Source organism: Daphnia magna, linkage group LG1 (genome assembly GCF_020631705.1).
Source record: "Daphnia magna isolate NIES linkage group LG1, ASM2063170v1.1, whole genome shotgun sequence".
Taxonomy (NCBI): domain Eukaryota; kingdom Metazoa; phylum Arthropoda; class Branchiopoda; order Diplostraca; family Daphniidae; genus Daphnia; species Daphnia magna.
Genome location: NC_059182.1, coordinates 7,654,849 through 7,667,559, shown reverse-complemented (window position 1 = coordinate 7,667,559; position 12,711 = coordinate 7,654,849). Strand labels below are relative to the sequence as shown.

The 12,711-nt window shown below is 38.2% G+C and overlaps 3 protein-coding genes and 3 long non-coding RNA genes across 6 annotated transcripts; 5 read left to right on the top strand and 1 right to left on the bottom strand.

The window, feature by feature from the left end:
• Nucleotides 1-1,781: 1,781 nt before the first annotated feature.
• LOC116922301 lies at nucleotides 1,782-3,279 on the bottom strand. Its single transcript, XM_045174510.1, has 3 exons — nucleotides 2,485-3,279; nucleotides 2,250-2,421; nucleotides 1,782-2,072 (listed from the first exon to the last, which is right to left on the bottom strand). The coding sequence occupies exons 1-3, from the start codon at nucleotides 2,965-2,967 to the stop codon at nucleotides 1,840-1,842; spliced, it is 888 nt and encodes a 295-aa protein (XP_045030445.1). The 5' UTR covers nucleotides 2,968-3,279; the 3' UTR covers nucleotides 1,782-1,839.
• A 1,265-nt stretch (nucleotides 3,280-4,544) lies between these two features.
• On the top strand, nucleotides 4,545-5,059 carry LOC123472632. Its single transcript, XR_006647102.1, has 3 exons — nucleotides 4,545-4,709; nucleotides 4,879-4,916; nucleotides 5,013-5,059. It is a non-coding gene; the product is annotated as an uncharacterized LOC123472632 (long non-coding RNA).
• Nucleotides 5,060-5,502: 443 nt separating this feature from the next.
• Nucleotides 5,503-7,016, top strand: LOC123472629 (solute carrier family 22 member 4-like). The gene is made up of 6 exons (XM_045174499.1): nucleotides 5,503-5,750; nucleotides 5,871-6,111; nucleotides 6,184-6,287; nucleotides 6,360-6,514; nucleotides 6,579-6,747; nucleotides 6,818-7,016. The coding sequence occupies exons 1-6, from the start codon at nucleotides 5,644-5,646 to the stop codon at nucleotides 6,999-7,001; spliced, it is 960 nt and encodes a 319-aa protein (XP_045030434.1). The 5' UTR covers nucleotides 5,503-5,643; the 3' UTR covers nucleotides 7,002-7,016.
• Nucleotides 7,017-7,117: 101 nt separating this feature from the next.
• LOC123469437 lies at nucleotides 7,118-9,426 on the top strand. Its single transcript, XM_045168410.1, has 4 exons — nucleotides 7,118-7,270; nucleotides 7,446-7,937; nucleotides 8,002-9,324; nucleotides 9,405-9,426. Exons 2-4 carry the CDS (start codon nucleotides 7,762-7,764, stop codon nucleotides 9,424-9,426), a joined length of 1,521 nt encoding a protein of 506 aa, XP_045024345.1. The 5' UTR covers nucleotides 7,118-7,270; nucleotides 7,446-7,761.
• A 78-nt stretch (nucleotides 9,427-9,504) lies between these two features.
• LOC123472634 lies at nucleotides 9,505-9,880 on the top strand. Its single transcript, XR_006647103.1, has 2 exons — nucleotides 9,505-9,611; nucleotides 9,674-9,880. It is a non-coding gene; the product is annotated as an uncharacterized LOC123472634 (long non-coding RNA).
• A 2,154-nt stretch (nucleotides 9,881-12,034) lies between these two features.
• LOC116926527 lies at nucleotides 12,035-12,322 on the top strand. The gene is made up of 2 exons (XR_004396138.2): nucleotides 12,035-12,141; nucleotides 12,215-12,322. It is a non-coding gene; the product is annotated as an uncharacterized LOC116926527 (long non-coding RNA).
• The last annotated feature ends 389 nt before the right edge of the window (nucleotides 12,323-12,711 follow it).

The following is a 12,711-nucleotide window of genomic DNA, read 5'->3' as shown; positions in this document are numbered from 1 at the left end:
AGTAGATTGTGTACCACTTTTATGACATATAAAAAAGGACAGTTTACACAACACAGAATCAAACATATTTCAAACCAAAAATTTATTAAGTATTTACCTTATACAATGTAGGGAATTCGAAAGTTGATCACTACCGCTTTCACTTTCAGACGTTTCTGCACTAGCCATCTCGAACTTTTCTGCCAATTTCCAAATTCAAAAATACTATCAACTCTTTAAAGAATTTAGCTTAAACCGTCACGAGGTATTTGTAAATCTATTCACAAACATTCACTTTCCGTTCATAGATTTCGCTAAATAATCGCAAAAATAATCGAAATCGAAAATTGTTTTTTAAAATTTAATCGCCGATTTCGATTATTTTTAAATGATTTAATCGCCGATTAAAATTTTAATCGAAATTTCAATCGCGATTATTTTTCAATCGCGATTGCGGCAGGTCTGGGTATAGGCAAACGTAATGATAAAATGATTCAGGAATTTATATTTTTTTTCAAATGTAACGCAAATTGTACCGGTACCGCGGTACTACTGCGGTATTTTTACCGGTGCCATTATCGCTACCGCATTTTTTGAAAAAAATTACCGCAGTACCGCCACCGCGGAACTTTTTCAAAGTACCGCTTTCAACACTGGAATCATATTATCGTTGATCTGTAGCCATTTTGTGAAATAGAAAAGGAGGGGTTTCAAGCGCTTGTAGGGGGATTGATAGGTCCGCTTGTCATAAAAAAGTCGGCATTCCATGGCAAGGCTTCTGAGCAAGAAATACGACAAGAAAAAACAAAATATAATTGCTGAATTGGAAAAGATTGAACATATTTCAACTACAGCTGACTGTTGGTCCTCTCATCGCCACAGCTTTCTTGGGATGACGGCCCATTGGCATGGCGAAGGTAGCAAAGATTCAAGCGATATTATTCGTCGTAGTGCGTGCCTTGTTGTTCGACGTGTCTATGTATCGCACACGTACGATATGCTGGCCAGGGAAATTGCTGATATGCACGCAGAATTCAAAATTACTACAAAAGTAAACTGCACTATAACTGACAATGGATCAAATTTTTTGAATCTTTCAATATGTTTCCATCCAACGAAAAAGAAGGCCGTCCTCCACGAGGCTCCTCTAATATAGCTGAAGCTGAAGCTGAAAAGCTAGAAGATTGTTTTTATTACGACGACGACGTAGTTTACATTGATATAGGAGAAATTTTGGACCGCCATTCTAATGAAGCTTGCCCGTCTTTAGAATTTGCCGAGAAAGAAGAAGATTCTGAATTAGATTCTGACACTGAAATTTGCGACCCTGCTTCGTGCATTCATCTTCCCCGTCATTTTCGATGCACTTCTCTTATAACACCATACCGTCCATGGATATCCTGAAGTTGTCCGTTTTTTATGTCCAAAGGACATCCGTGCAAAAACAATTTGCCGCTCTTCAGGATATCCATTCGTTACTTCCACTGGATATCCAAAGTAAGATGCTTAAAGGAATTCATTTTTATTTTGTAGCATCGAAAGTCTGTCAGAGTGACATCCATTCAACGCCGTGACAACCCGGTTGGTACCAGACCCATGCCTACCTTTATAAATTATATATCAATGGGATGTTCGTAGAACAGCGAAATGTTCGTTAGCGACGTACCCGGAACGTCGTATTAAATTAAAATAAACCTCATTTAGCCATTCTATGGATGTACTGGAAACCGACCATTCTTTTCCAACTTACGTCGTTCAAGGCGTTAATCAATCACGAAAAACAAATTGAATCGATTTAATTTTGTTTTATTTTCTACGACACGTACACACAAAATAAAAAATGACGTGAAGATTTAGAAACTAAATTGAAGTAGAACCACCAGCTCTTGGGGGACGAGGATCACTTGGACGGGTGCTTTTTCCAGCAACAGGACGTTCTAGAATATTACCGCGATCATCATCGTCGTCGTCGTCGTCACCGTGAGCTCTGTGATTCCTAGCTCTCTCTGGTCCGTGTTTAAACACCTTTTTAGTCTCGTGCTCTAGTTCTGCATCTGTGCTGTTTTTAAATTGTGTTATGCTTCTGATTCCACCTGAATACAAAGATAAATGAAAAGTAAGGTACAACTGAAACATTTCTGTTGAACAATAGAAAGAAGGTAGACATAGGCACAGAACAGCAACACGAGTCAATGGTGGACATATAGATTTAATCGGTATGAAATATTTAACCATATGAGTAATAATGAGTTAGAAAAACAAAATCTTACGAAATACAGCACCAGTCACACGGGAGCCTTTGAGTTTGTGTTTCTGGATACCTTTTCTTGGTTTTCCACACCAATAACACAAAGCACGTACTTGTAGACTCAAGCTCTTCAGCCATGCTCGTTTCACGGCGTCCGCCAAAGTTATTCCACCACCAGCTTTCACAATCCGACTCTGAAATACGACATTACACATATATTATTATTTTAATGTAAACCGAACTAAAAAAGAAATTACCAGTTCAAAACGAATGTCATCGTTAATTAACATGTCTTCGAAAGTCAAAAGCATCTCCATGGAAGGTATAGAAAGTGTTGGCATGACTACCGATGTCGTGGCGGCGTCAACTTCCGCTCTACGTTCGTGTGGCTGATCAACAAAGGCTTTGAGTTTGGCATCAATATCATTCATTCTTGCTTCAATTATGGATGCCTGCAATGCTGAGTTCTGAGATAGTTTTGCCAATTGTTTCAAAATTGAACGATGAAATTCCATTGTGTTTTTTTCAGCTGCTGGTTCGTAACGGACGAAAGCACCACCAACACCAATAGAAGAGGTAAGCAAAGATGGCGTTTTTGCAATTTCTCGTGGAGCAGTGTAGTAACTACCAAAGCCAGAATCAGTAGACGAAAGAACAGAAGAACGTCCATTTGGTGAAGAACGAACATTTTCAAAACCAGAATCAACAGCAGCGATCGGCCTAGACGAGGAATTAACCATAGGTGAAGAACAAAACAAATCAGAATCAACAGACAGGGAAGCATTGGAGTGTGGCAGTGAGAACGGCCCATTCAGAACTTGAATGCTTTCAGTGGTTTGCACTAAAAACAAAATATGATTTACTTTTTTTAGCCATGAATCTATGAGTTAATGAACTTACTCGACTGTAAGTAACTGTCTTGTAAGGTTGATGGTACAGTATCCTCCACAAAAAAGAGGCACCCCCCGGTAGCCCAAAATATAAAAATTCCTTATGAGCACTAGATGGCATAGCTTTTAATTGCAAAATACAAACAAAAAAAGCATGCAACTTTTTTTAAAATTTGTTTTGACTGCAAAAACGAGACGGTTGCCATGATTTCAGTATTTTTGCTGCGAGCAAAATTTGGAAAACGGAGAATTTGAGGAAAAAGTCGGGGAAAGGCTAACCTCTGAATTGTTACCTTTCCCCACCCCGACTTTTTTCTAAAGTTTTCCGTTTTCCATATTTTCTCGCGACATGAAAACTTATTGGAAACCATGGCAACCATTTGAAGCTGTGTGATTTCGATGGACGCGAAAGATTCCCGAAACAAAGAAGGTCTACCCCTATCTCGTACCATTTTTATCTCGTACCATCTATCTCGTACCGGTACGAGATCATCGGTACGAGATTGGAGCTTCTAAGCGGTCAGTACGAGATCATCGGCTCTTGACAGAAGATATATTAAAAAATTTCTTCGTCGTAGAAGAGCTACTACTCTAACCAACCGCCTGGCATTGCTCCAAGCCGCTTAATGAAATCTGAGGGAAACTGGGCTGCCTTATATACGGTCGCAGGGGGTGAGCGCTGCGGCACCAAGCGGGGTTCGTCCCCTTTGGGTACGAGATTGTCGGTACGAGATTGCTTGTACGAGATTGTCGGTACCAGAGACTTAAGTAAGAACGATTTAATAAATAAATATATCAGGTTTAGCTCTACGTCCCCTCTTGTAAAATTTAATATTGCTTATTGTTTACTTTCTTGTTAAAATTTAATTTCCCGAAGTGATTTAGGGCGAGGCATTTTCCATTTTGGGTCGGAGGAAACGAATGAAATTCGCCTGTAGATTGGAGACGAAATTCGCCAATAGATGGATTTAGACTTTGAATAAATAAACTTACGGTAGAACTAATTCTGGAAAGAATCTTATAGATTACTAATTACGGATAAAAATGTTCTGTTAACGTTTTCATTCCATAGCATTCCATTTTTCGGAATTATTAAATTATTGAAAAATTGAAAAAAGAAATAAACGGCAGCAATAATTTCAACTTGGTAAAATAAAAACAAAGCAGACGACTGCGGATATTGATATGTCTTTCCAAGTTTCCAGCATGCTTTACAGAAATTGCAGCTCAAGTTCAGGAAATCCAGCTAAGGAGCAAGGTAGATATATATGAAAAAGATCACATCGGATTTGACGTTTCAGGCTTTTTTTATTCAGAAATCTACGATGAAGTTCAAAGTCGATTTGATGGATATGTAACTTTAATTGCCACAACTGATGAAGTTGAAGGAGAAGATTATGATGGAGCAGTTGCAATTGGAGGCAGGCAAACTTTCACAGCACCAGCTGCGATTCTCAATGATGTGGCAGGAGAAGACTTTGACCCATTTGCTGAACATCGGATATCAACTATTGCTGATAGAGAAGATGAATACAGAGCAATGCGTTGGAAGTTGATTATTTCCCCAGAACGTGTTGATTCATTTGCTGAAGGTAAATTTAATATTTGTTATTCATTTTGTATAATTGTGTGTTGTAATGCAATAGTGGAACACATTATTCAATTTAATCTTATTTTAAAATGAAGAACATCTGTGATTGTGAAGTAAACTCTTTTTGTTTATCTATATTCTCATATCGTGACCCAATGGAAAATTAAAAGAGTGCCATAGCAACCAGTTAAGTTAAAAGCTCTTGGAGGTGAGTAATCTAAGGCTCTCAAAGAGGAATTGTTACAAGAAACTATTAAGCATACTAGAAGCCAATATTAACCTAGAACAAGCTACTTAATTATAGGTGGATTATTCACTTGTGGGCCAGGAGCTGATCTGCTCAAATTCCCCTTCCGTTATCATAATAAATAACATAAGTAAAAATATAATAATAACCACGTATGTATTTGTAACTTCTTGTGGGCGAAGAAACCGTTTAAGAGTTGTTTCTACTTTCCGTCGCTCACAGGGAGTTTTGGGTCTTGACTGCCAATTTTTCTATAAATTTTGATTACAAGATCTTCCTTACTTTGAATTAAAACCCATTTTTCTTTTTTATATTGCTATTCTGTGCAGGCGGTAAAACCCCAGACGTTGGATCTCGCACTTACGCTCACATTATTTGTGAACAACAGTTGCGCGCCGAAGAGCAAGAGGTAACAATAATGGATAATTTATGGTGTAGTTGGGATTGTACGTGTAATCATTTGTATTTATTTTTAGGTCCACCGTAGGCTTACCGAAAAAGGATGGTACATTAAAAGCTGTATCCGTACCATCGGAATTATCACAAATTCAAATCATGAATTTGTGCTCCGAAGCCGATTGAAAACGAGAAGCCACCAAATCAAGACGGATCAGCAGCTAACACTTTTGACGATGGCGACCCTGGCGATGCTTTTAACGCGGACATCATCCTCGGTCATTTCGGCAAAATGGGATGGTTTCAAATCATGTATCTTTTTTGCATCGGATATGGCCTGCTCTTTCCAACGTCGTGTATCCTTATTAACGTCTTTGCTGGAGTTGTGCCTGCTTACAGGTAACATTTTAAATTCAAAGAATGTAAATAACAAATGAAATGGGAAATGGCTTGTAGCACATATTTCTGCTGTTCTTTTTTATCCTTGGAATAATGCGTGCTCATTTTATGCGCGGACAGGTGTTTTGTTGATGGTTGCGATGATCCAATTGATCCAGAGTACAAAGCCGATTGGCTAAACGGAACTGCCCTCAACAGTCTTATGGCAACTCCTCGTGCATGGCGCTGTAACTACCAGGATTTTGATACCATACCGAATGCTACCACCCCGGAATGTGCATATAAAAATTACACGGTCAACGCCACTTGCCACAACTGGATTTTCGACAAGTCTGTTTTTACAAGAACAATCGTTACTGACGTAAGATACAGTTGCCCATTTAAATATCCATACATTCTACAAGTTAATTTAGTTTAAATATTTTTTGCCCAGTACCTTCTCGTGTGCGATGAATCATGGAAGATTACCTTTGGTTCGTCTATCACAATGCTGGGAGTTTTGCTGGGTGCTTTTTTCCTCGGGCCTTTGCCGGATTTGTAAGTGCGCAGTTCCACGGAGGAACATCGCGTAGTTTGGACATTTATTCCTCAATTGTGAATCATTTCTAGAATAGGACGACGCACGTCAGTTGTTGTACTGGGGACGTGGATGGCGGCCTTTGGCATAGGTTCGTGTTTCGCTCCTAATTTTGACGCGTTTGCAGGACTTCGATTTCTTACTGGTATGGGAGGTGTTGCTGTTTTACAAGCCCTCATTATTTGGGGTAAGCCAATAAAGAATTTGAGTGTCTAAGAAAACATTTTCATGTAATATTTATGTTTATGAAGGATTGGAAGCACAGGCTCCAGTAATGCGAATCAAATTTATTTGTCTCATCTATTGCTTTCAATCCATTGGAAATCTTATTAGTGGATTACTGGCATATTTTATCCATGATTGGATAATATTGCAGCTCTGCCTTTTTGTGCCGATGGGGACAATGGTAGTTACATATTTGTAAGTTTTATTCACGTTTTGTTACCCTAATTATTTATAGCTCCAGTTGTTTGACGATTTTCTTGATTAGCATTTTGCCTGAATCGACTCGCTGGCTAACAGTTAAGAAGAAATATCCTGAAGCCAAGGAAATCTATGAAAATGCAGCCAAATTAAACAAGAAAACCATTCCTGCTTACTTACTGGTCATTTCTAAGAAAGTTACTGTTGACTTTCCGGTGGCTGTACATGACATGTCGGTAGATTATAGTTGAAGCCTCTCAGAATTCTCTTCGAGTAAACAAGCGCCATGGGATTGTTACAAGGGTTGCGTCTGGAATGACCAAGGGTTGCGTCTGGAATGACCTTGGCTTGCTTTGCTTTGACGTCTTATATAAGAAGACAAAATGGAGAACTACGACAGTTGTGTTTCATCTTTTGCCAAGAATGGAGTGTCTCGTGTGTAAGATAGCGTTTAAAAAGGGAGATCAGAAAATTAAGTGCAATCAGTGCGAGAAATCGGTTCACCGACGCTGTTTTACATGTAAGTTCAGTCTTTGCTCTTAACTGTTTTGTATTCTACTTATTACTGAAAGATTTGAAAAGTATGAGATTGCAAGAGACTATTTTCTATGTCATTATTTCTTGTTTGCTGAAAACTTGTTTGTGAAATTGATGTCTTCCTATGATTTTTACTGATTTTTTAAAATTTACTTCAGCGATTGACAAGGATTGCTACAAGATCGCAAAGCGGGACAATTTGTTTACATGTTTTTCTTGTGAACTGGAGAGTATTCCCTCAGCCGCCGTTGAAGCTAATTCGATTCCGCTCCAGCAATCACGACCTAAACGGAACAGAAAACCGAACCCTCGTTACGACCAAAGTTCTCCGAAGGGCGAAATGCAGCAGTTATTCCTTTCTCGGATTCAGTTATCGATCCAACTTCTTCAACTACAAACATAATTGTCAATGAAACATTTACTATTCATAGCTCCTCTAACCACTCAGTCGTCCTTGAAGAAGTTGTCCCTCCAATGCCGTCAATAAATATGGACTTTCCAGATATTCCACAGGAATTACTTGACATGGCAGTTGCCAATATGTCTCTGAATGACTCTGCAATTAATCCTTTTGATTTTTCTTTTAGATTAGACACTTCACTTCACCCGCCAAGCCCAGTTAGACCAGAAGATAATTCCACAGCTAGCAGGTATACAATTTAAAAATGTTTATTGCAAACGAAGTAACTAATAATATTTTGTCTTATCACTTAGATCATCCTTTGAATCAGAGAATGGAGATACTGTTCATTCGCCTCGTCACGTTACTCCGGTCCCCATCAGAGAGAAAAGCCTGATTTACGAGGAGCCAATCACACCAGCAATCCGGGTGAAACACTTTTATATTGAATTTGGGGCTTCGATAAGGGGAAAGGATCAGTTGTTGGATGGAATAGGTAATCGATATGGGAGAAAAAGCGAGAAACCCACTAAAAGTGGAGTAGTCACTTGGCTATGTACGAGGCGTGGTTTAAAAGGTGAGCAATCCTGTGCAGCGTTTGTAAAGCAAAAGGGAGAAGAATTTAAGGAAGGTGAAAAGGGTCATAGTCACCTTCCCAATCCCTCTCTGATTTTGAAAGTTCCCTTAGTAAAAAAAGTGAAAAAAAATGCACTCTCCAAAAAATTTGAATCTGCTAAAACTATTGCTGAAGAAGCACTTGTCCCAGCTGCTATGCAGCATCCAGATTTAGATCTACCGCAACCAGATAATTTAGCTAAGGCTGGCAATTACATCAGACAAAAGGACAGGCCTCTACATCCAACCACCCTCCAATTTGAATTGCAACACCATGCTCTGCCGAAGGATTTTTTTGTTGGTGACATCACTGTAGGGGATAGACGGCACATTTTGTTCGCCAGTAAAGAGCAGTTAAGGGATTTGCAAAATATGCGTAGATGGTATGTTGACGGGACTTTTCATGTGGCTAAACTTCCATTTAGCCAGTTGTTCACCATCCACGGGTTTGTCACGAAGAATGGAAAGTCAAAACAGATTCCATTGCTCTATGTGTTGATGTCCGGTCGCGAGCTAAGCGATTATGTCGCGGTCCTTGAAAAATTAAAATCTCTTTTTGATCCCGAGTATGAACCTTGCTTAGAAGACGTGGTCTTGGATTTCGAAACAGCGACCAAAAGAGCATTTGAAGATGTTTTCCCTGATACGAAGATTTTTGGTTGCAATTTTCATTGGACGCAAAGTGTGTATCGTAATCTAAAAAGACTTGGATTTTCAGTAGCTTACAGGACAGATTCAAAAATCAAAGAGTTAGTGCGGGAAACATTAGCTTTGCCATTCGTTCCATATCAAGAAATTCAAGGTTGTTTAAAAAAACTGAAGGATCGATCAGTCCAATTAGTTGATGATTTGATTGCATTAAACGAAGAAAGAACCGACGATAATCTTCCACCATTACGTATTACAGATCTGAGAACGTTCTTTGACTATGTCGAGAAACAGTGGATTACGAGTCGTGTTTGGTCTCCAGATACTTGGAGCGTCTTTTTTCAAGAAGTGTGGACGAATAATGATGCCGAAGGGTGGCATTACCGGATAAACATGCATGCTCCTAAGAAGGGCGATTTGAACCTATATCATCTAATTGAACTTCTCTATAAAGAAACTCAGATGAATTTGATTAATAAAAGATTGTTGTTACAGGGTAAAGACTTCAGGAGTCAGAACAAAGTGTATATGAGGACCAACGAGAGGATTAAAAATATTTGGGAGAAATATCAACACACCAAGGAATATACCGTAGATGACCTTCTGAAGTACTGCTCCAAGACTTATCGCATGCCCTGTGAATATGACCAATCTGATTAAGGTAATTTACAAATTTGATAAAGTCTAAACATCCATTTAAATAATCATTTATTTTATTAGAAGGCTTTCTTCGTCATCTGCAGCACTGGAAGCATCTCGTCTTTACTTGTTAGATGAGTTCAACTGCTTTTCTTGAAAACGAATTGAGAATCTATACAATCGTCAGTCAAGTCGTATAAATGTTCCAATAGTGTATTTTGATTTTTAAATTCAGTTGCTTCTTGCCAAAATACAGATATAACTACAATAAAGCAAGTTTTTTTTTCAGAACTATTGTTTCTAATAAAACAAAATCGTTCTTACTTAAGTATCTCGTACCGGCAATCTCGTACTGACAATCTCGTACCCAAAGGGAATGAACCCCGCTTGGTGGCGCAGCGCTCACCCCCTGCGACCGTATATAAGGCGGCCCAATTTCCCTCAAATTTCATTAAGCGGCTTGGAGAAATGCCGGGCGGTTGGTTAGAGTAGTGGCTCTTCTACGACGAAGAAATTTTTTAAAATATCTTCTGTCAAGAGCCGATGATCTCGTACCGACTGCTTAGAAGCTCCAATCTCGTACCGATGATCTCGTACCGGTACGAGATATATGGTACGAGAATAAAGTAGTACGAGATCGGAGAACACCACAAAGAAGAAGATTTTGCCCATGCACAGACCGCTTGGCAAAATCTTACTGAAAAAGACGCTTATCGTAAAAAATTAGCAAATGACAAAAAGACTTCAATTATGCTTTGAAGCTAACGGGTGGTAGAAGAAATATTAAACATATTTCATTTTTCAGTTTGTTTAAATAAAATAAATCCTCTTTAAAAAAAGGTTTTTTTTAATGTTTTCTTAGATTTATTTTCTAAATGCTATAATTTTATCCGTCTTTTAAAGTCGTGTGGAACGAATAAGTTTTCATGTTGCGAGAAAATATGGAAAACGGAAAACTTGAGAAAAAAGTCGGGGTGGGGGAAAGGTAACAATTCAGAGGTTAGCCTTTCCCCAAATGATTTTTTCACAAATTCTCCGTTTCCCAAATTTTTCTCGCAGGAAAAATACTGAAATCATGGCAACCGTCTTGCTTTTGCAGTCAAAAAAAAAAAAAAAATTGCATGCTTTTTTTTGTTTGTATTTTGCAATTAAAAACTATGCCATCTAGCGCTTATAAGGAATTTTTATATTTTGGGCTACCGGGGGGGTGCCTCTTTTTTGTGGAGGATACTGTACAATAGGAGTTTTTACGTGACTTGAACCCTGTTGAAAGAAGCCTTCCTCTTCACTGCTTCCAATGAGGTCAGGGCTAGGTGAATAACCAGTTCTTTGACGTTTGTGTCTTTTCCCCTTTCCTAATGGTTCCTGTTCTGATTCACTGTTGAAGTCGCTGTGTTTCTGAGCATGGGGAATCCATGTCTTGGCATCCTTGTAAGATTCTAACATAAAACAATCAAAATTAAATCACTGAACATTAAAATGGTTACATAAATTTAAACAAACCAAATTCAGCTCGTTTGGTGCAAGAGTAATTGAACCATTTCTCTTCAACCCGTTGCTTCCTTCCTTGAACGCTGAACTCCCTCCTTGACCTGGGGTATACACACAGAATTCCTTCTTTTTCAAGCCAAAAATCAGGTATCACAGCGACATATATACCAGTGTTTGTGTGAAGATTCCCGATAAAAACATTCCCTTGTCCTTCATAAAGAAATTAGTTGCAAACACGTGGCTCGTTTCTCTAAAATCCATTAAGTAAAACAGTACTTCTAGTTAAAAACACATTGTGTGATGCCATTTTGAAAGCCAAGTTAAGGAGATTTGTTTAAACGAAAAATAAGTAAAAATACTTAATAATCAAGAAGTGAAATGTAAAAACACTCTAGATAAAACTGAATAGAGAAGACAGAGACAGTCGAAAATGAAGCGCGCCTGGACCTGTATCTACGGAAACCAATGCTTTCAAGATTACAGCGCACCCAATTCTGTTTATTACCCACAAAATTTTTTACATTGTGACTAATTTGGTAATTCCATAGAAGTAACTATATTGTAGTCCTACAATATAGTTACTTGTATGAATATCTTATTATCATTCCTGAATGATAATAAGATTTCAAAAAATTTATTTCTATTCAAGTTATACCTATTATTTGTCAGATCAATATTTTAAATGGAAGTTGCATAACAAAATAATTATTGAAATGTGTTTAGGGGCAATTACACAAACCAGACTACACAGACTAATGGAACCCTAATATTCGTCTGTCGGTCGTAAATTCTAATCGTACTTCAATTGGAAATTTTATTGGATTCAATTTAATTTTTACACATCTTGATACGTGTACTATATGGAGTTGACTATTGGTAAGTGATATATTGATAGTGATAAAGACAAGGTATTTTAAAACTTATTCCCTCTTTCCTATGTTACAGGATAGTGTTGTGTCCATTGCCATTCTTCACAACACGTGTTGTGTCCGTGACCAATCTAATCAACACAAACAGACTTTACACACCTGGATACGTGTACTATAAGGAGTTGACTATTGGTAAGTGATATATTAATAATAGTGATAAAGACAAGTTATTTCAAAAACTTACTCCCAATTTGCTATGTTACAGGATATACAGGATAGTGTATTGTCCATAGCCATTACAAACAACACATCAGGAAGCTGTTTTATCATAACAGAAATGAATGAAAAAAGAATGGCAAGATTTTGCCGAAAGCCAAAAGCAATTGTCAAAGAAAGACAACAAAGAAACCGTGTGAATCTGGCATTTCAGTTCTTGCTGTTGTCTACAATTCAAGAACAGCCTCTCGAGGATGAAGAATCTCACTCAAAACAGTTCAGTGACCTTCAAATTTTTGAAGAAGTAGACATGGATGATTCTAGTTTGTACATTACTGAGAATATCGAAGAAGAATTTGACTTCTTCGATTCTGACAACGAGTCTCATGCTGGTGGTTATCTTTCGGAGGATAGCGATTGCGTAGAATCTTTCGACTTGGACGTTTTGGAAGAAGAAAGTATTCCAACGAATGAGCAAATTGTCACCTCTAAACTGCAAACTTGGTCCGAAGAAAGCGGCATCCCCTTTGTTCACATCGATACTCT